We start from the raw sequence: 23,499 nt of genomic DNA, 5'->3' as shown, positions 1-23,499 counted from the left end.
GGGAAGGTGCAGAGGCGCTGATGCTCACACATCTCCAGCACGGCTGTAAATATCACCCAGACTTCCTTGTTGGCTTCTTTTTTAACACACACACGCATCCGATGCAGACCACACACAAACAGAGCTGCCACAGTGTAAATGTGGCACCCATGAAATGTAATGCTGGTCGTTAAGCACCACAGCGCTGTAATTTCTTGCGTAATAATCTACATGGGTCTGAGTGCTAAGCAGCTGTAATGCAGAGGAATAGCCTCATGCTGTGTGCGGATGTGCGTGTGTGTGTCACAGACAGATAGACAGAATAAGTTATTATATTTGGCCTGGGTGCTCCACATGTCACACGCCTGTCTCACAGAGTGGAGAGGTGGCAATTAGAATAACTCCAACTGGCATAAATCAGCACGGGCCATAAACACCACAGTGCAGGGAAAGGAGTGATGGGGGAAAAGAAAAAAATGGAACGAGGAGGTGAGAGGAAGAGAACGGAGGTGATAAAACCATTTCAGATGTGCAGTCAGGTGAGAAAAATGAGGCAAATGAGAGGGGAAAAAATGGAGAGAAAAAGAAGGAAAAATGAGCTTCCTACTTAGATCCACTTCCAGATTTCTTGGAGGTGTGGGACTCATCAAAAAATAAACACACACACGCACATACACAGTGGATGTGCTTAACACTTTCTCTCTAAATTGATATGCTTTTGTCATACAGCTGATTTGCACAGAATGATGACAGCTTTTTTTTTACTCAGCATGACTTCATTAGTGACAGAAGTAACGACACCTGATGGAGCTATGACTGACCGGAAACAAGAGCTGATGTCAGGTTTAATCAGCCTGGACGACAAAAGAAATCCATTTATACCTTCACTTTTTTCCCCAAACTCATTTTTTTCTGAACCAAGGTTTCCTGCAAAGCAACACTTGGGCTATGATTAGGCGTAGACATGCTCGAACATGATGTTCCTGTGAGAAGGTGGTGTTTTCATGTTGTGATCTCAGCACAGACAATGCTGTGGATACTTTCTCATCTTCCACCTCCAGTAAGTCTATTATTACCAGCAGCTCCCAACATCAACCCGTGATCCCACGCCATTACTACCGCTGCAGGAAAGCACATGATAATTCTAAACAAATATTACACATTCCAGCTGTATTACAGAGAAAAGAAGACTTCCCATGAGTCTCTCCTTCTAAACCTCCTTTCAAAAACTAGAGACTGATCAGTTTAGATGAAGAAGGGGAGGAGGGACGGGGGAGGGACGGGGGACGGGGGGGGGGGAAACAAATGGCTGCAGAAACAAATGGAGCAATATCACCAAGTTGCAGGGTCAACATTTCCGCTGCACAGACGAGCCTCTTTCTTCAAGGAAGGCAAAATGCATTATTGATTGTTTAGTGCAAGCCAAGGCATTATATACCGTGAAGTCCTGTTTGTCTTATTGATGCAGCTGATTATATCATGTGACAATAATTCATTGATCAGTATAGAGCTGAAACCCCGGCCCCTGCGGTAAGGTTATATGATCCCCCCCTCGACCAGGTGAGCAGTGGGCCGACCCTGTTCAATCATCCATCCATCCATCCATTTTCTATACCGCCTATCCCTTTTGGGGTTGTGGGGAGACTGGAGCCTATCCCAGCTGTCAACGGGCGAGAGGTGGGGTACACCCTGGACCGGTCGCCAGTCGATCACAGGGCAAGACACAAGACAAACAACCATTCACGCTCACACACACACCTAGGGGCAATTTTAGAATCACCAATTAACCTAATGAGCATGTTTTTGGTCTGTGGGAGGAAGCCGAAGTACCCGGAGAGAACCCACGCATGCACGGGAAGAACATGCAAACTTCACACAGAAAGGCCCCGCCGGGGGATCGAACCGGCAACCTTCTTGCTGTGAGGCACGTGCACTACCTGCTGCACCACCGTGCCGCCCCCTGTTCAATCATTTTCAAGCAAAAATGCCAAACATTTCACGCTCCCACCTTCTAAAAAATAAAGACTTGCTGATTTTCCTTGTCATAGGAAACCACTTGACTGACACAAAATAATCAACAGATAAATTAATGATGAAAATAATCAGCCATCGATCAATGACGACTCCAGAGACTGCCAGACGCAATATTTTATTAAACTGACCTAATCAAGGCATTAGTGTTTGCACCATTTGTCAACTCGTCACCGTAAAAAAATAACTAACCAAACTTTTGACAAGTCATTTATCAAGCACAGATGCCAAAAATGTCCTAGTTTCAGTTTGTCATTGGAGTTGTTTGATGTTTTTCTTCCGTTGCTTGGAAAGAACAGCATTGGCTTGGGCTTTAGGAAACTGTGCTGGGCATTTTTCACCATTTCCTGACATTTCACAGACCAAACAAATAACTCGTTTATTGAGAAAATACTCTCCAGGTTGATAGATAATCTAAATAATTGCTAGTTACAGCCCTGCAATGCTGCGCCAGCCTCTGAAAAATGAGGAGTTGCTGCTTTTCTCTGGTTTATGTCACTGTAATTTCTTTGCAGTATTGGATGAATGTTTGGACAAAAAAAAGCAATTTGACATTTTCATTTTTTTTAACTTTTATGAACATAACAATTTATCAGTTGAACCTACAATAAAAATAATTACTACTTGCAGCACTTAAAGGTAAAGGTAGTAATAACATGGTGAACAAAGTTAGTTTGGACTCACATTGGCAAGTAGACAGTAAATTAATAAGGCCTGAGCGATGCCAAACCCTGGAGAAAAAAAGGTTTTGTTCATTCTTATCATACAGAGTCACGACAGTAAGTAGACTAGATTATTGCACAACTGCAATTTTCTTAAATGAACAGATGTGCGGCTGGAATGATGACTGCTTCTGTTCTGGACCCAGAGGGTTTGGCTAAGCACTTCTCAGATGTCCATCAGCTCACAGATGTCCTTGTGCTGAGGACACATCCAGCATTATTAAAAGTTTCTGAAATGCATTTGTACATAACCACACGCTTCTACGGACCTCTCATGGCTGCACATGTACGCTTGACGCCAAATACTGGAAGGTACTAATCTATAGCTGGAAGAGCAGAGAAACAGAACAATGAGACCCTAATCAAATATAGAAACTTCCTGTCTCCACAGGCTTGTCCTTTGGCATCTATTAGAATTTCACTTGTCCTTCAGACCCCAACACCTACCTCTGGTCTATTTATATACACACCTCTGCATGATTTCTGCGTGTGTGTGTGTGGAGTATAGTGCTGACATCTACTTGTCGTCATACTCTCTTTGGCTTTGCAGGAAAGGAAAAACCTTCCACTAATCAGGGGCAATACTCTTTACCTGCAGAGTTAAACTGTTTCCAGTTGTCTGTTCTGCTGCTGTTATTGCCTTTATGCTTTCTTACTCTGTTTGACTCTTTCATATAATTTACAGAGAGTGTTTGCAGAGACATTTTAAAACAAGTTCCCTGCAAATGAAACTCGTGTGATTCTTGTTTAGAGATCCTCGTTGCACCTTCTCTTGGGCTAAGAGGTCTGACTCAATCTGGCTGGAAAATAAATCCAAATAACCACCTATTGTCTCTCCAAATAAGGGTACTGGAAGAAAATTTCTGTGGCACGCAATTTGATGCAGCAACACATTTCAAACAGGTTGGAACAGGAGCAACAAAAGACTGGGAAAGTTGTGGAATGCTCCAAAAAACAGGTAAACAGGCTCATTGGTAACAGGCGATAGTATCGTGATTCTGTATGAAAGGGCCATCCTGGGAAGGCTCGGGATGGAGCGAGGTTCACCACTTTGTGAATACATGATTGTATGAAGGATATTTCTACATGGGCTCATAAAACTGCTGTCTCTAAACACAGTACATTTGCAAATGAAAAAACATCAAGCAATACCAAGCCCTAGCTAACACAATCGAACCACTAGTCTAATGTCTAGTCGACTGACTGACATTCAGCGCCCATGCTTGGTTACTTTTTGCGAGCTCCTATCGCAGCTGCGTTTCGGTCTTTCATCTCTTATTTTACTGTACTGTCACACATGGAGCTCATTTCATCCATGAGCTCTGAACAAACAGCAGGATGTAATGAAGTGATGGAGGCTGAGTTGTGAAGACAGCAGGCAAAAGTTTCAAAAAAACAAGAGCGAGTGCTCCTCTCCTCCCTTTGAATGTGGGGCACAAAAAGCCTAGAGGAGGAGAGCTGAGTAAATGTCAGCTACACATCTCTCTCTCTTTCTCTCGCTGACACACGCACACACACTCACACACAAACACACCTATCACAATCTTACACCCTCCCAATTGCTCATGCACTCCAGGGCCTATAATCTCTGTGCGCCCACACACAGAGCGCACACACACACACACACACACACACACACACACACACACACACACACACACACACACACACACACACACACACACACACACACACACACACACACACACACACACACACACACACACACACACACACACACACACACTTGGCAAGTGTTCTTATTTGTATTCCTGCGATCTGGAGCCTGCGTTCTCTGGCAGACACTGATATATCAACTGTATGAATATTCATTCACTAGTCAGAGTGGCAAGCTTCACCAGCCCCCCTCTCTTTTCGCAAGTGTGACTGCACGCATGCACGTACATGAGCGCGCGCGCACACACACACGACGGCGATGCATTCCTAAACAATGCTGCATATACAGTGTGTAAACGCCGAACTGTTGAGAGCTGCCACTGCAGCGTCTTTTACCATAAGTTAACGAACCATGTCAGTGTTTGTTGGTTACCCCCTACCGCACACACAAACACGCACACATGCACGCACACACACAATGGATATCTAGGAAGAACTGCATGTCAGTCTCTTTCCTCCTGTGACTGAAGCCACTTATCAGTCATTTCCTGGTTGATTAATTGGTACAGTGGACCTCCTGGTAGATTAATCACATCAGTCTGAAGGCCTTTGAAGGAGGCAGAAACCAGCAAATGCACACACACACGCACGCAATGCATAACGAGTGTCAGTCAGTCCTTAGATGCCTTCCTTTTAAGACAGCAGATCCGGTCTGATTGAAAGAAACAGACATCAAGATATCAGTAAATACTTTAGAAGACCACAGCTGAGGCTACGTTTCTCCACAAAGCCTCACCGTTATTGGACCTTTAGTCGGACGCTGATGTCATCAACTTCATTAGAGCTGGAGTACGAATCTCTCTTCCTGTTTGTGGGATGCTATTAAGGTGCTGGTGGTGGAGAGACAATTCGAGACCTCTGTCGTTGTGCATTCATCATCTCCACTCACTGACTTTTCTCCTACGTCCTCACAGCTCATTGCCTTCATGCTACGTCTCCCTCCCTCCCATATAAACACACGCGCACACACACATGTTGCAGCCATACACTTTTATTTCCTCTGATCTGAAATATCAATTTGCATTTCTCTCCACTTCGCTGCAAACACAATGCACATCAACGCAGCGATACCATATCACTCATTCTCAGTGAAACCTTGTCCTTGTCCTTTTCAGTCTCACTTTCTTCAGCTTTGATTGAAGGGGCGATTATGCACGAGGCCTTCCTAGATCAGAATCTGAACTCAAAACTCGCCGTTTCTCTCACCGTTTCTCTCCTTATCCTCTCCTCAAGTGGATATATCCTCTGCTCTTATCAAAGACAGAAAGGCAGCAGGAGCATGGCAAAAAAAAAATGAAAGCGAAAAAGAGTTGGAGCATAAAGCTCGCACTCCCAGTTAGATCTACAGATGGAGAAAACACAAAGTTTTAGAGATGAAAGGAGCGAATGTGAGATAAGAGAATGAGGAGAGAGCAAACCAAGTTTTCTGTTTACAGATTACCACCTCTGCTGTGTGAGTGTTTCATCAAATGGCAATGTCTTCACTGTGGGTGAGAGGGAAACAGTGAGAAAGGAAGGAAGGAGGCGTTTACATATTGACGTAAACACACACACACACACACTGGCCTTCTGTTCCTCCAGCTCCTTCTTTCCCCTCTGTTACCTTTTCCTGCCGGAGGTGAACGCCTTCCGCCAATCCAAGGAGGCATCTAATATTCAATTGTGGCACAACATAAAACTGAGCAGACACGTATGTTGTATGTTTCATTAACTCTAACTCAACAATATTGACCTGCAGGTAGATGAGAACCACCTGGATTACGTGGTCTGTCTGATTTGCAGTCAGTGTTTGTGTCACAGCTCAGCGTCAGTCAAGCTGCAACATGCAAAATGCTATTCAAATAATATCAAAACAATCTCACCGCAGGTTAAAACAGATCTTTTGACAGCAGCCATGTGGGAAATCAAACCAAAATTTCAGACATGCATGAAATAAACCAGCAGTCAGGTTGTTCATCACTCGGGCAATTAACCAGGCAGCGCGGCCCCCCTCAAACTGAACATCAGACGACAGCCAATTTACCAGAAATTCAGCTCCGTTTGAAAATAAGTCGAGCGCAACCAACTGGGGCGTTCAAGCCGGTCTGTCTGTTTCTTACATCTTAAACTGTGCTGCATATCATATATCATTTGTACTAATAGTTTTGTGTATAAAATGTCAGAAAGCAGTGAAAATGCACAGTAGTATCTCTCAGAGTCTGAGGTGACATATGCAGATTTCTTTAACTAACCAACAGTCTGAAACCCAAAGACATTCAATTTGATATCAAATATATATGTATAAATATATCAAATATAGCAAAGACAAACATCGAATTGTCACATTTTAGAAGCTGTTAGTTGGCATTTTTTGCTTGAAAAATGATTGACTACTTAGCAAAATAGTATTTGCTTCGCAAATAATTTTTGTATACAGTATCAACTAATTGATCTAGTAACGTTTCGGCTGTAAAAATAACATCGTTGTTATTACTACAAACACCTGATGATTATTGAAATGCAGATTGAGTCATCGCAGTCGTTGATATTCTTGCCACCGCAAGGCACATTGCAGAGCGCTCTGCCAAGTGCCACTTCCACCATCCAGCGTCAACAGCTTCCTGGACTCCATTCATCCCTTCCTGTGTCCATCCATTCATGATCGCTCTCATCTCCATACAGCTGGCTTCTCTGGCGCAACAACGCTTTCAATTTAACACCATGGCGCGCGTGAAAAATCACCCAACAGTGAGCATATGGTGCAAAGTAACCATTCCATATTTCACATACACACGCACCTAATTTCCATGCACACGTACAGTGTGTTGAGCAGCAGCAGGCCTATAATTGGGGCATCCATAAATAAGGAACAGAGTGACGCCTGGATTTCTGCTGATCTGTTGTGCACGAGATGCATGTGTGAATAAATTGATGGCTTTTCATTTTAATAACGCCACACTCTGCTGGTGTCATCTGGATTACACCCTCCTTCTCACACCTTTATGTACTCCTGCTGCACCAGCTCACTACACCATCTTTCACTGCTCATCTTTCTCTCTCGTTTATGATCTTGCCTCCCCCTCCCTCCTCGCTTGCTTATTCCGGTGCTTCGATCTATATCCTCCTCCTGTTTCTGAACCTCACCCCCTTTTTCTCTCACGTTGTCACTCTGTCTATCATGTTAATTACAAACAGCCTGACTCTTCTCTCAGTCTGATTAATGAGATAAAAAAAAAGGAACTACTAAGGAAAGCCACAAATACAAGTGTTTTGCCAAGGCCTGCATGGATGCGTACAGGTATACACGCGCTGAGTTCATTACATGGTTATTCAACGTGATTCAGTGATATGCAATGCTGAAAATATGACTTTCCTTCACAAGTCACAACACTGGCTTCTTGGCATCTCCCCGACTCTGCGTTCCCATTCATCAGAGAGAAAAAAAAACACACAGGGATCAATGCAACGCCTAACCCAAACTGCCCTAGCTGATAAACATACAGACATTCATAAAAATCAATACTCATCTGCTCCATCCACCGCTGCTGCTCCCATAAAAGCTTCCCGACAAAATTAAAGGCCTTTGTGTGTATGCCTGTGTGTGTGTGGATGCGTAACTTTATGGGAGAGTTCAGATGTCTATCAATTAGAATAATGATTAGATTCAATGGACTCAATTGGAGACGGGACAACAGACTGGATTTGAGGGTAAAGAGGAGTAGCTCCTTTCAGCATGTGAGTCATGACAGAGACGGAGGTAGATCCTGCATCACATCAGTCTGTGTGACAGGCTTGTAGAGCGGGACACCAACACATCCCTTCCCACACTCTGGCAGAGGAGATACTGGCCGAGAGTAACAGACGTCTCTGAGAAATAATCTGATCCAGGAGCACTGTGTCTTCTAGCACTAGTCCTTCAATTCGCAAAAGAAAACAAGGCACTGACTGGACCAGAGTCAGTTATGATCTTGAAGCAACAAAAATAAAATTCCAATTGGCCCGTGACCCTGCTGATGTTCATTTTCCTTTATTTAAGCCTTGAATTTAACTTATTCCCTGAGGTCAAACTGATTTAAGTGGTAAACAGTGTAATGACATGACGATGAGGTGGTGATGATGACACACGCTGCTCCATGATGGCTCAAATCTTCAGTGCAGCCAAGTTCCCATACGACATAATGAGGACAGGATGTGTAGCCAAAGACCAAACCCAGTGCCCACTTTCCAAAACAATCCCGGATGTTGCCCATTACAGCTCAAAACTACACTGTGTGCATTTGGGCTGGCCACGTTCAAATAGGCTTTACGTGGAAAGTGTCCAACGACTTTCCAGCTAATGAACTGAATCGATGCTTATACGCTGAATAAGCCTCTTCGCGTAGGGAATAATTTTGAATTAAAAAAGCTTCAGATCATTTTTTGTTCACTTTTCGTTTGCAAGCTCTTGACAGCTTGTACATTTGTTGTCGTGCCCGCCTGGTGAGGGAGGGCTGCAGGCGCTGTGGAAGAGCCAGCAGGCGTCAGGCCACGGGTCTCCAAGGCAGCCCAGTTTCCACAGCAGGTGCAGTGCCATCACTGAGCAGGCCCATTCCACTTTGGCCTGCTCACTGTTTCCAGCCTTAGACACCACTGCCCCCCAAGGGACTGCCTGCTAAGAATAGAAGAAGGATATCTCAGCCTTTGCTGCATGAGGTTTCACCATTCTTTTGTTTTTAAATTCACTTATTGCAGGTTTCCCAACTTTTTATGGAGGTGCTTGATGGCGACCTTTTTTCTCCTCTTAAAAAGGAGTATGTATGTTGTACAGGCTGTAAAGCACTTTGATTTATTTTGACAGCACTAAAACGCTCGAGAACTCTTTCAAGATTTTATCATTTCTTACTAATACAGGTTATCTTAACTATGGAAAGATAAACTGACTGAGAAAAGTGGACGTTGCTGTTGCTGAAAAGTTACCACTGTGCCACCGATAGGTCAAATGAATCAGAAGCAGAGCTGCCACTAATGGTTCTTTTCATAATTGATTAAGCTGATTATCTTCTAATTTAATCAATTATTTATTTGGGTGACAGTTTCCCACAGTCCAAGGTGACATCTTCAGTGTCTTGTTTTGTCCAACTGAGGATCCAAAGCACAAAGATACTCATTTTATAATGATATATAACAGAGAAAAACACACTAAAGAGGCTGACATGATTACTCAATTAACTTTTTCTCTATTGTCCAATTGATGAGTGGACTAATCCTTTCAGCTGTAGTCAGGACTCCCTTGTATTATGAGACCAACTAATGTTAACTGGTCTCATGAAACTGACATGTGTGCATCAGACTGAAAGCCTCTCAGGCGTACATGCCAGCAGTCTTTCTAACAGCATACAGGCATCTCCAGGGTCCCAGAGGAGCAGAATTTGTCAAGACTCTGTGTCCTGTCTGTCAGTCTGTAAGAAGAGGGACAAGACTCTACAACAGCAAGACAATGAGCAGTTTGTGCACAGCGTACTGCTGCAGAGCATGCGCCATCTCCAGAAGACGAAATGATTCTGGCTGTGTGTATGTGTTTGCACGTGCGTGTGTGTTGTAAGTAAAAGTTGTGGACTCCCCTCAGGACTGGCGGCAGCAGACTCTTTAATATTTCACAGCAGTGATAAATAAGTCAGACAGACTGCAGAGAGATAAGGTGACTCTGTGGGTAGGGGTGAGGAGCGAGAGGGAGGACGGAGACTGAGGGGAGAAAGGGACAAGGGAGGAAATGGATATAGCGAGGAGGAGAGAGAGATATATAAGGTAATAGAGCAAAAGGTCAGAGAAGACATGAAGAGGAGAAATGGGGAAAACAGAAATTATAATACACAAGGCTCTACAGCCAAAAGGGAGATATCTGATATATACTATGTGTATTTAAAACTACCAGGAGCAGTCAATAATGCAGATCAAAACCTGCAAATTTATGTAGTCCAACAGTCCAATCAGATGTGAGATCTGAAGGAGGAAACCTTGTCCTTCGCTGCTCCCACTTCCACACACACACACACACACACACACACACACACACACACACACACACACACAAACACACAAACACACACATACACACTCCAATTGCCCTCCCTTGACAATACTCAGTATTGGAGTGAATGACACATTTTGATTTCTATAGAGAAAAGAGATCGGGGGGATCAGAGGGAGGAAGGAAAGAAAGTAGAGACGAGATAAGTAGGTAAGGTGGAAGGAAGGGGAGGCGTGGATGAAGAGGTAGGAGGGAGGAGAACAGAGGGGAAGAAAACAGAGACAGTTACTGTTGTGGGGAAAGGTCAACAGAGACAGAGAGCGAGTGTGAGGGACAAGATGAAAAACAGAAGAAAGAGGTGGAAAAGTATGCCATGCTCGTTCTTGGGGGAGGAACTGTCCCTGCGGTGCCATGGCCCTCACTCTGACAGACTTATGATCAAAAGATGAAGAGCCTCCACTGGCACTTCACACACAGTCTAACTCACAGCTCGTTGTACACTTACAGTACGTTTAGTCTTATCTGTCAGCTCTTCACACCCTGAATCTACACTCATTGGTGCTTCCTGACTGATGCTGCAACCCTGGAAAATCTTTAGGCTGTGGGCAAGGCTTCACCTCTCATCTATGTTTTTACCCATCTCCTCTGAAAGAAATAACTTCTTCCCTGCCCTTTTCTCCACTCCCAAACAGCAGCTTTAAGCTCCTTCTTCTTCATCTTCACTTACACTTCTGTAAGGGTGTTATTTCTCGGCTGCTTCGTCAATCCATCTCCTCTTTTCCCCTCTCGGCATCTTTCCCCCTCTTCTCTCCTGACCCGACTCAGGGCACCTATCATGCCTGCCATCATTTTCATCTCCTCTCACACTTGATAAAGCATCTCTCCTCTGAGCAGCTTTAAGTATAGCTACCAGCTCTGCTGCTGGATAAGCTCATTAAATCAACTCAGGAAGAGGGTAACATACAGACTTCTCAGCATAACAAATACATGTAGGTACTGGATGTGTAAAGGCTGCACGAAAAGTAGAGGGCAATCTAAAAATATTTTTTAAAAAAATTAAAGTTCAACAGGAAGAGAACGAGGAATTAATTGGGGAAATGAATAAATATAAGAGAGAGGAGTGGTGGAAAAAAACTGAAACCATGGAGAGAGCATATAGTCCCAATCTCCCCAGTGGGATTAGTGTAAATCTAATCTGCCTCGCTGTCTCTTCTATTCCTTTTAGCCTCGGTTTAGGGACGCTCTCAGGAAGAGAGCAGGGATCCTAAGAGCCTTGAGCTGTTAGCATTAGCTCAAATCACCATAAGCTTCCTCTGCACCACACTAATCAATTACCGGCCCTGCTTGCCGCAAAGCTCCATTTACCAACACACTGGATATGATGTGTACTGTGTATTTGCTGGTGCACAAATGTCTGTGACGGTCTGAAATTATCACATCTCCACAGTTTAGTTTACATTATTCCAGCGACCAACTTTGAGGCAATAACCCACCATGGCCACATGGGAAAAGCAAAGATGGAGAAGACGTGCATAGCATCAGTAATGCATCAGAGAGAGCTGAAACGATTGGTCCATTGATGTATTCGTTGTTTATAATTGAATAGTTGTTTGATTCATTTTTCAAAGAAAAAGTTCCATCTTCTCCAATTCTCTGATGCTTTTCTCTGTCTCATACTGAAAAAGGATTATTTTGGGGGTTTTGGACTGGCTGGTCACCTTGGATGGACACTTTCTACTGTTTTATATGGATTTTACTGCCAAATGGTTAATCAATGAATCAAGAAAATAATTGGCAGACTAATCAATAATCAATAAAAAGATCATTAGATTCAGCCCTAGGACCATATACAATGCTCTTTGACTTCTTCGATGGCAAAGGGTATATGCTCGCTAATAGTAGAAAAACCTGGTTTGACAAACGTACTTAAAAGTAGTTATTTTTTAATTATTGGTTTTCATTTTAAAAGTGGTTTAAAAAAATATGTATTGTTATTAACCTTGCCAGCAATAAATGTATGTCATGCTAAAATTCCATGTTGACATTAAATACTGGTGTGAATTGAAATGCAGCACAAAGATCACTTTAAACTACAAAAGTGTCCTTAAAATACGTCATAGCAGCACACACGTCGAGTGCCAAAGCAAAAGCAAAGCTTGGATGTTAACAGGAAAAACATGTGTGAGTGCAGTTATGTCGCTGGGGTCAGAGCACATGAACAACCCATTTCTGATTTTCTAAATGAGGCCAACGATACCTCTGGAGGCCTAAAATATTAAGCTCTGGCAGCCAGGAGATAGCCTATATCTGACTGGGATGTGACTAAACCCAGGATTTACACTCATCTTGCTAGTTGTGGCCTTTTCCACTGTCGACTTGGTTGAGGATTACAAACAAAAAAGGTCAGACAAATCCAGATTGGAATCAACTTTAAATCCCCCTGGAAGATTAAATTTACTTATTGTAGTTACTCTGATGAGCGTGGGCTTTGTCTTCAATTTGTTTGCAAATAGCTCTCAATATGCTTCTTAACCCCTCCTCTGTTTTCTCTTTAGGCTTAACGACTTTTTCTAACTCTTACACAGCAGATGGTTCACCAGAGAGCCTTACCAGCGTTCCACTGGCCCTGCACCACCCTTCTCAATAAGTAGGCTGAAAAAAAAGAGGGAACCACAGGCGAAAACAACAGGGTGAAAAGGGTCATAAATCTCAAAGGGCCATAATCAAGAGTACATGGCAGAGATCCAGCAAGACCCTGGTATACAAACAATCACGTCCTCAGCCTAATAATACATGCAGCACGCACGCACACACACACACACTCACACACACACTGCTGTGCACATAAGACCCCTCCTCTTCCTCCCAATTTTAATCACAAGCACAAATTAATGACATGCTGTGGAGTCAGATCCTCTCTCTTACCCTGCGAGCCTTCGTTACAGTGTAAATTAAAGACAACCTGGCTCAGGGTTGGTTCACCGCAGAGTGGATTTGAGGGTTTGTAGCTCGCAGTGAATAGAAACCATGTGCAAGTATCAAACATTCATATCAGCTGCATTCCTCCTGTCTGGATGGATCGATGTCTGGAGAGGCTGTGCAGCACATGTGTGCGGCAGACCGGCTCCAGCGTGCAGACTATAAACATACATACTGTACAAACATGTGGGCAGTGGAAGCATACATTCAGAGTACGTTGCAGCGAATCACTGGGAAATGTTTCAATTTCATCTGAGAGAATTCTGAAAATGATTAAAAAGTCAAACTTGTGGGCATACAGTGGCAGACAAACACGACCAGGAGGCCTGTTTCCATTTACCAGGATGCACCTGCCCTACTCAGAGGCCCATCTGGCCAGCAAGACAAGAGGAAGAGCCACAACTGCAAGCGTTACAGAAATCACAGCCCTCGGTGTCTTTGCGCGCACAATCGCACCAATGTCACTAACTTCGAGCAGCTGCGACTCGCTACCTTCTCTCGGCCAACATTCTTCTGCCGCCGTCCTTCACTGCCAAGACAGCGAGCAGGCAAACTCCAACTGACTCATCTATTTTCTCATTCACGCACAGACAAACAAACAACTGTGGAGCCAGAGCTGGCATACAGACTTAGGCTGCTGGTCGGATTCAAATTGTAGATGATACTCCAGAAAGAAAGAAAAAAAAACATGCACAAGCATTCTTTCATTTCAGCATTTTATATAACTGCCGTCTACGTGAAGAATGTCCCTCTCTCAAAACAAAGGAGCCCAGTCAATTCTAGCCATGTGATTACATTTAGAGACTGCTAATCAGCCACACACCAAGAACACACACACGATGGTACAATCTAATAGCATTGCTTTGGACAAATATAGTACCGCGGTAGGCGAGCATTATGGATTCAGAGCCAGGCTTGTAGCTTTGCAACGAATTGGATTCTAAAGTTACACTTCCGACACAATCAGCATGCAACATCACACGGGGATAGCATGTTAGCGCACCGCATCGAGCGACTGAGTGTGGCAAGCAGTCAAGGCAAGTGTGGACACAGTGGGGGTCGGGTGAGATGGTATAATGGGGGGACAGCAGGTTGACATGGCCTTGGAGATGGAGCTTTTGTGGCCCATTCATTTGCTGCCAACTCCCTAGGAGAGAGGAGGAGACAAAGAGGGGAGGGAGACATATAGGTGAAAGGAGAAAATGGGGGGATGTTGGCAACCCAACACAACGGCTCCATTACCAAACTCACCCTTGACAGCTCAAACTAGCCCCACTGGGAGAGAAGTGGGTGAAGTGGAGGAGGACAAAGAGATGCTAAACACCATGAACCCCAACTTCACAAACAACTTTCTAGAGCAGACCTCCTCACAAAAAAACACAACCTACACAGTGACATGTGATGTGATGCATACGTGTGTGTGTGCGCGTGAACAATGACCTTGTGGCTTCTTTCTGCTCGGAGGTGCGTGTATATTTAGTCAGGGGGTTTTAGCAGAAGTGTTTGACAGAGCGGGTGTTAAATTATTGAGCAGTCACTGCCAGCAGGGAAGGACGGCACACTGAGGCTGAAGAAGGCACTCTTATCTGGCTCTACATGCTGTTGGCAAACACACACACACACACACACACACACATACACACACACACACACACACACACACACACACACACACACACACACACACACACATACACACACACAATCCTGTCACATGGGCACATACACCTATCAAACCAGAGGAGTGCATGTTCCTTTTAACCTACTAAATGCTCTAATCTTAAGAGGGGAGAGGGTTTCTACATGCTAAGACATACTGAGGCAAAAACATTATTAAAATGAGCGGATTTATGAATGAGCCTCACATTTATTTTATGGAAAAGGATGACAGTGGAAAAGAGGAGATTACAGATGTTTACTGCGGGGCTAAACATTTAGGTTGCTTGACAGGCAACAGCCCCATTCATCCATTTCATTGGTGTGTTCCACTCCGCGGCTCCGCTCCACAGTCGCTCCCCGACAGTCCGCTCACTGCAAGGAAAACAAACCTCACCACCGGGGACAAATTACCAAAAGGTCAAGAAGACTTTTCGGCAGAACCCTCCAGCTCTCCTGTCTCCACTGCACAAGTATTTTCCAGCAGAACATGACCTCCCGTGTGTTTTCCACTTTCTGCTTCACTTGACATCAAGGAGGGGCTGAAATGTTGAGGGTCAAGCTTTCGCCACAAGTGACAGAAGTGAGTACAGGAGGATAACAGTAGTAATGAGCAATTTTACTGATCCTCATGATATTAACTCCTCTGTTTTTGCCCCGTGCAAAGTGCAGAGTAATCTGCTTGAGCTCCAGGAATTCAGTCCTACTTAAGGACACTTCAGGGGAGCCCTGCTGTTGATGTTTCAGCCGGAGCCTTGTGGTGTAAGGACGGTCGCGGTCAGTCAGTTTACAGAAAGAACTGGCCAATGAAACAACAACATCCGCAGAGGGATTTGGTGTCTTTAAAGATCCCCTGCAGAAATGTTTCAAGATGTATATAAAACACTGCACTTACTAATAATGTCTTTCTGATATGTAGCGACAAGCTCTGCTCATGCGTCATTCTGCACAGCAAAGCTCAAACATTCAACATTAGCATTCATTGGTGCTCGTGACCACCTGATGAAGTCCAATATTCGCTCTCCTTTCAGCTTTGTTTTGGTCTCCATCAACTCCTGAGGGAAATGCCTGGCTATTTATATGCTAAACACTCCAGTATGTTCACCATCTACTCGCTAACTTTGCCAGTCTGGCGTGTGGTGCTGGCTTGGTCTGTGGGTTTTGAGAGCTTTTTTCCACTGAAAACAGCTGCTTGTCGTGGCTGAAAGTGAACCACAACAATAAAGTCTTGGGCTGTAAAACCAAACGATGAGCAAAAACATGCTATAAAGCTCCGCAGAGCTCAGGCAAAATGTGGATTTGGGTGGTTCAGCACTACGGCCAAGCCCTAGTAATTATGTGAGCCATTGTCAATAAAAAATATTGATTGTAGCCTCTTTGACAATTCTAAAATTCCCATCTTAATTGATTTAGTAAGTGCCATTTATTTCAAAATGACTGCCTGTTCAGTCTGTTTTACAAACTTGCTGGGGGCACTGATTGACGACGTGATGTGAAATAGCGTGAAGCCAGTGTCTGGTCCTGATGGGCCTTTGGCACTCCAGTCTCTCACAGTGACGTCGCCTCTCCCTGGAAGACCAGATAACACCGAACTGCCCCTCTCATCTCCATGTGGATCCTCAACATCCATGAAGCAGTGCGCCTTCTTGTGCAAGCTTGCAACACACACATAAATATTCATACACGCGCACACACACATTGCTGTTCTTGGTCTTCACACACTCCCTCTCTTCGTTTGCTCGCTCTCTAATCCTGTAATGCCAACAGTGCAATTAGTCACATGCTGGCTCTTTCATCTAGTGCGAGTAAACTCAGGAGGAATTCAAACTGCTTAGTATCTAAACTACGTAACCTACCCCCTGCTCTAAAACACAAACATGCACATAAACATATTAAAATACCTCAAACTCAAACAAAAGCCAAGTCTGTCTATAATGTCATTTATGCTGCATCATTGCTTCAGTTGCTCTCAAAAGTCCTCCCCACTTTGCAATTCAAGAAATTAATAATGAAGTTGAAAATGAAATGGCCTTTCAGACTGAATATGAAGCGGAGCTAAAGACAAGCCAACAGCTGAATTAAGACAGAAAGGATCCCTCTAAAAATGGTCATCGTCCCTGTGGTTTTAGCCTTTTTTCCACTTCCACTGCTACTCTGTGCTCTCCCTTCGCCTCCTTCACAGCTAACAGACCATACTGTATCTATCACAACCCACTCACACAAACACCACTACATGAAAGAGTGAGCTGTGATAGAAAAAGAAATCAACAGAAGAAAAAGCTGAAAGGGAAAACAGACAGAGAAAAGCAGCCCCACACTCAAGTTAAACGGCCTTGTAGTGAGTGTCTTCTCTGTACTCCACCGTTAAGGTAATTTTGCAGCGCCTGAAGCCACTTCCTGACAGTGAGGCAGGGAGTACCGCTGACTCTCTACATGCCAGTAAGGAACAAATGGTTCATGTTGCCATTTTATGGATGGAGGGCCCAGGGTTATCGCTTTCATGCAGGTTATTCCCATACGTCAGCTAAAAATCAATCTCCATTTAGCAGTTAAATCCCCTCCCTGAGCCAACATCTAATGTGACTGAGGCCGCCGAAGGCTATTTTCACATTAAACACTGATTTTTGAAACTGAAAATTGAATTTGCATTGGTGTGGGTGAGTGGGTGTGTGGTGAAGAGAAATAAAGAAAAAAAGAGAGATTTCCAGATGTTATTTAGAGCTGACTGATGATTCATCTGGTAGTAAACTGATTGGTCCCAGTAAGGTGTTTGAATTTACTGAAGGACTCTGCTGTCTTTCTCAACTTGACACCCTCCAACGACTCGCTTCCTGTGATCACAGCATTCGAATCACCCCTGACTGTGGTGCAAACGCAGAAGGATACTGTTCAGTATAGTTTGACATTTCGGGAAATACACTTCTTCGCTTTCTTGAAGAGAGAGAGACGATCGATGCGAGCCTAATGTTTTTACGAAAAGTATGCAGCTGCAACCAGGTGTAGATTAGCATCATGACTGGAAGCTAGGGGAAAGCTAGTTTAGTTTAGCAGCCTCTGTCAAAACTGAAAAAAATACACCTACCACCTCCTAATTGACATCTTGTTTTATTCTGTACACAAACAGAAATATAAAAAGTACAATTTGTGTTGTTTTCATGCTCTTAGTTCTAGCAAACCGCCACGCGCAGTAACCTCCCAGGATCATCCCCTGCTTCCCGTCTTTATGCTAAGCTAAGCTAATCACCTCCTGGCTCCAGCTCCATGAGACATGAGATTGATATTGATCTTCTAATCTATTTCTTGGCAAGACAGCAAATGAATGTATTTCTCCACCTACTGTAAGGTGTATCATTAAAGATGCATTAAGTGTGCTTTGGCATATCACATGGTGCAAAATATCCATTGCCTGGAGCATTTTCGCGGGTGCCATCGCTTTGCCAGTCAGTCCTTATGACGTGATGACGTCATTTGCAGAGATTCCTATGAAACTAAATGACGACAGACATTTGAAGCTTTATTCGGAAAGCTCAACAGAAGCTTTGAATGGAAAAAAATGGCACTCGGAAGAGCCCTAAAAAATATTCCTCAGTTGCAGGCCTAATTGCTTTTGGATCGGCTCCCCCTTCCTTAATGCTTTTGTCAAATCTGGGCTCTAATTAGCTGGCACACTCACACCCCACTGAAAGTTTCTGTCCATTCCAAGGCTTTGTATACACTCTCCAAGACCTGTTGATGTTGATGCAAAGTTTTGGACGTTAGATAGATGTTGACAGTAGTCGGACATTGCTTTAATGACTGTGTATGTGGTTTGGATGAGCGGAGGGTGCGTGTGGAAAGAAACGGAAGCGGCTGACACCTCGCTAACAAGCCAGCTGAGGCAGCCAGTATTCCTGGTGTTGCCTTGGGCCACACAGCATCCCTCCGCTTTATTCAATGTCCTCTGGCTGAAAGAAAAATTTCGAGTCGCTAAAACAGAGGAAGTTGTTTCTGAAGGCTGCTGTCTGGCAACCATTTCACACACTTCAAAAGGGGGTGTGGGAATGAAAATTGTTGCCCATGGACATGCAGTGATAAAACAGCCTCTCGCCTACATGGGCAAATCTGAACCTCCTTCTTCTTCTTGCTCTTACTCTCACCACTGATGCTGCTCTCCCACTCATTTTATCCTTTTCCTGACACATATATAAACATATATCTCCTATTCTCTATTTATTTCTTCAAGCCTGTTAACTATATGTGCGGTAGCTGCAGCAGAGCTCACAGGTTAGGTCACCAAATCGAAAAAAACTCTCCACAGAGGGAAGAAGCATGGGAGAAAAAGGCCACAGGGAAAACAATCCAATGACCACTTTTGGTAAAAAGCTGCAGCAGTCAGCGCTGCAGCATAAAATTTAATTTCCCCTAAAAGAACAGCTATCCTCTATGCCTTTGGCTGTCTATTTTTAGCATGTTATCGTTCGGCCTCAATCAGACCACAGCAGTCAAACTCAGAATGAAGACCAGTTGGTGTCAGGCCCAAAAGAACAACCTGAACTGAGATCAGATCAGAGAGTGTGCAATGCTCAATGTAAGAGAGGAGGTTAGAGACAGAGGAAAACGGGATACCCTGTCACTTGCAGTTTGTGTGCTTTTTGTTTTTTTTTTCCCGTCTGTGGCTCTGTCGCGTCAGTACTGTCAGCTGAGGTGATGGTCCTAAGAAACAATGCCAGTGTTCATGCAAGCCAAGACTTCATGAGAAATCAGTGTTTTCATGCTCACGTCTAACTGCGGCGTCATCTCAAATGCTCTTTGTCCCTTTAACTGACAACTTCTTCCTCTTGCTGTGAGCTCTTTGTAAAGCTGCTCTCTTGCTGCCCTGAATGCATCGCCACACTCACTCGCTCATGTCATACGACATTCGTTAACACCAAGGAAACAGAGAGGGAGGAGACTTCTTCGCTGCCAGCAAGTTTCGAATGGGCGTGGGCAGTGCCCAGCAAATCGGTGATCTAATTGGCCGACTTCACCTATGCTTTCATCACAGCGTTGAGCTCAGCTAGCTGCCTCTGAAGCACACCAATATGAGCTCCTTCCTGCTATAATCATGTTAGACGGCGCCTATGCTGTCTGCATCCTAATAATGCTGTTTTGGCAAATAAACACGAGACGGATATTTTGGAAATGATTTTAAGCTGTAAATAGACAAGATGCAGTTGCCTTGCCATCTGGAAGAGAAAAGAGTAAGTGTGGGTGAATTTGCGTGCAGAGCTGTAGCAAGGAATCATGGGCTCCTAGTAGGGGTCCCTGCTCCACTTAACCATAAATACTCAATGACAAATGGCCATGGGTGGATGACCAATTGCCTCCAGGGGCCCCCAATGGCTCCAGTCTTGCAGTGTGTCACCTGGTTTGTCCTAATTTAATTGAAAGGTTATAGGAGAATATGCACCACTAATGCACAACATCAACTGACATAATAAGGGCCTTACAGTGGGCCCTCTTCTCTATCCTGACCTTGAGGCCCCATCTCAAAGGGGATCACTGTGTCAGTCCATTGTTTCAGTTTTGTGCTTATATGTTGCACATTCCTGAATTAATTTGTGTTTAATCAAATTAGCCTACAGCAAATCTGGGGTCAACTCATACTTCTGCATAGGGAAAAAAATGCAGTCTAAACAGTGGGAGGAACTGAAGCCCAGCAGCTCATTTTTGCCCCCTGGCAGGTTAATCCAAACCCTGTCCACAACTTCATCACAGCTCTGCACATTCATCTAAATTCAACATAATGTAACAAACCAATTATCAGAGTCATCACTTCATCTGGCACAAAGCTTTGCTCTGAAAAGATAAAACTGTAGCAGCTGGTCAGAAGAATGAGCTAAGCAGCTGTAACTGGATCACTTTTGGTGAGCATTTCTGCTGACAGGCACACAATTTCCAACATTTGATAACACCACTTATTCATTTAACCCTCTAAAAAAAGAAATTCATTGTTAATTGCAGTCCTACTTTCATGTTAAAATGCCCTTTTCATAGCGGACATGAAGGACAATTTGGGCTTTGCTTCACTTTGTCTCACTTTCACATGTTTGACATTTGTTTGGAAAGCAGCGCATAAACCAGAGCAGACTGAACAGATACACAACACCGATAAATCGACACTTAAAGACCACCTAAAGCATCTTAACCCAGACACCTTATGACACCCACTGCATCTCAGTTTGGGGGCCCTGGGTACCTACACAGCCTTCATATATGTCTGTGCTGGAGAGAGAGAATGAGAGGGGGCTAATGAGGACTGGGTTCCATAAGGAGACACCTTGCTATGCCTTTCCTCCCCCCCACAGCGGACTCACCTCTCCTCCGTGGCCATCAAAAACCCCAAATATAGATGGGTGACTCTTGTTGACGATGTCCGTGAGCACCTCGAACCTGTCCTCCATATGATCTCGCCGGCCTTGGATGGAGTACACGGCCACGTTGTTGCTCTTGAACTCCCAGGTCTTGGAGAACTCCGCGTCCAGGACATCCAGCCCGCCGAACCGCTCGTTCTGCATCATCTCCGCCACTTTCCCCTTGACCATCTTGACCGCATCCCGGCTGGACTTGACGATGGTCTTCACTTCGTCCGTGTGGAAGAAGTAACTCCACAGAGCCAGGCTGATACACAGCAGGAACAAGGTCTCCGGTCTGAGCAGAAAATAACGCATGATCCGACCTAACAGAGACAGCAGGGTCATTGTATCCTCTATCATTTATTTGTTTACATGCAGGAAACCGCGGCAGGTTGTGTGTCGCTCGCGCCCGCCGCAGATTTCAGTCCATCGTCGTTGGCGTGAGTGCTCTGATAGCGGCGAAACAGGCACATTTAACCGGGGTAATTAAAGATTACGCTCACTAATCGGATGACACTTCACTGCATTTTTAACCGGACTCACCAGGCGGGAGGTAAGGTGTCAGTGTACGTACGCAAACCGGTGGGGGGGCGAACACGGTGCTCCGGCTGGTTCCCTCGCGCATGCAGCCCCGCAGTGAGCCACCAACGGCCGTCCGTTGACCTGATGCGGTCCGTGAACACACCGACTCTCCGGGAGGAAAACGCAGGTCTCCCGCTTGTTCTTCAGTTTAAGCCAATGTTCTGGCTAGATAATAGCTGTGCGCTGAGCGTCTTCCTGGCCAGCCCCACTACTGTTGCCAGTGCCTGAAAATAGCGGTCTGTGCGGGAGCCCTCACATTCCCAGCTGCCACACGAGCTGCGACTCTCTGCTGGTGCCTGACCAAACAGTGGTGATGCCTTCAGGTGCAGCATGGAATGTGCGGGACCTAGGGAGCCAAAGTGCTGAACACAAAACCACAGGAGGCTTGCGAGTCATTTAACTTTTTAATAAAGGATATATGTTGAGTTTGTTCATCGATTTGTTGCTTCAAATGTCAGAGGGTCTTCACAGATAAGGCTGGGCGATATGGTTGGAATAATTATCGTGACATTAATGTGGATATTTATTGATGATAGGATATGGCAATATAGGTAAAATCGCACATGAATCAATCAATCAAACTGAACAAAGCAGTTAATTGGTTCCACTGTTCGACATAACATGAGTGCAAATTCTTTACGCCTGACTATAACGTTGAACTTAGACTTTTACACGGACTAACTTTGAGTGCAGAAACTCATAAAGCAACTTTATTTGTAAACACCTTACAAACACAGGCAATTCAAAGTGCTTTACATAAGCCGAAGAAATACATGTCCAAAAAACACCCATTAAACACCTCAACACATTTGCCATCAAATTTCGACAGGGCTTTGGTACATAGTCTCCATTTAGTAGACACATCTTGGTATGTAGCAATAAGTACTCCCACGTTTCCTGTCGTTGTTGTGCATTTTTGAGGTAAGATCGTTATTGTGCGCTCCTTTTGAATTTAGACATTTCCGACAGCATGTTAAGGCATCCTCAGAGCTGTCATACCACAGGTGGGCGCAAAAGCCATAGATTGATTAATTATAAATGTTAAAATACGTGGGCCTAACTTTACCGACTTCATTACCATCAACTGTCAAAATCAGATAAATAATCCTAATATTGGCTGCTGGATTACAAACAGCTCAAAACTACCATTGCCCCCACAGGGGCCCCACAAGCCGTTGGTGCCCAGTATAGGGACATGGCAAGGGCCTTAAGGTGGTGCATTATTGCTTGACCTTAAGACCCTGTCTTGGGGAGAGTCCTTTGGTCAAAATCTATTCTTAAGAGCTTTATTATTTCAGATGGTTTTATTCCTACATGGTGCATATTACAAAATAATTTATGTGTAATCAAAACACCATGCAGCAAACCTGGGACCATGTAATGTATTCCTGCACATGAGCACTGTATCTGTTACACAGACAGTGGGAGGAACGGAGGGGTTAATAGGAGCCAGCAGCTCATTTTTGCCCCAGGCTCCCCCAAGCAAGTTAATTTCTCTATGGTTAGAGGGGAG

General features: G+C 44.4%; 1 protein-coding gene across 1 annotated transcript in view; it reads right to left on the bottom strand.

Annotated features, from left to right (window-relative positions):
• Positions 1–22,279, bottom strand: part of ppm1lb (protein phosphatase, Mg2+/Mn2+ dependent, 1Lb) — a 44,461-nt gene extending 22,182 nt beyond the window's left edge. The window contains exon 1 of the mRNA XM_070970063.1: positions 21,366–22,279. Within this exon, the coding sequence (XP_070826164.1) occupies positions 21,366–21,764 (399 nt within the window). The 5' untranslated portion in view covers positions 21,765–22,279. The remainder of the gene's footprint in view (positions 1–21,365) is intronic.
• Positions 22,280–23,499: the final 1,220 nt, after the last annotated feature.

This window comes from Chaetodon trifascialis, chromosome 9 (assembly GCF_039877785.1).
Source record: "Chaetodon trifascialis isolate fChaTrf1 chromosome 9, fChaTrf1.hap1, whole genome shotgun sequence".
Lineage (NCBI taxonomy): Eukaryota > Metazoa > Chordata > Actinopteri > Chaetodontiformes > Chaetodontidae > Chaetodon > Chaetodon trifascialis.
The sequence above is the reverse complement of the archived record's forward strand: the minus strand, read 5'-3'. Positions and strand labels throughout refer to the sequence as shown.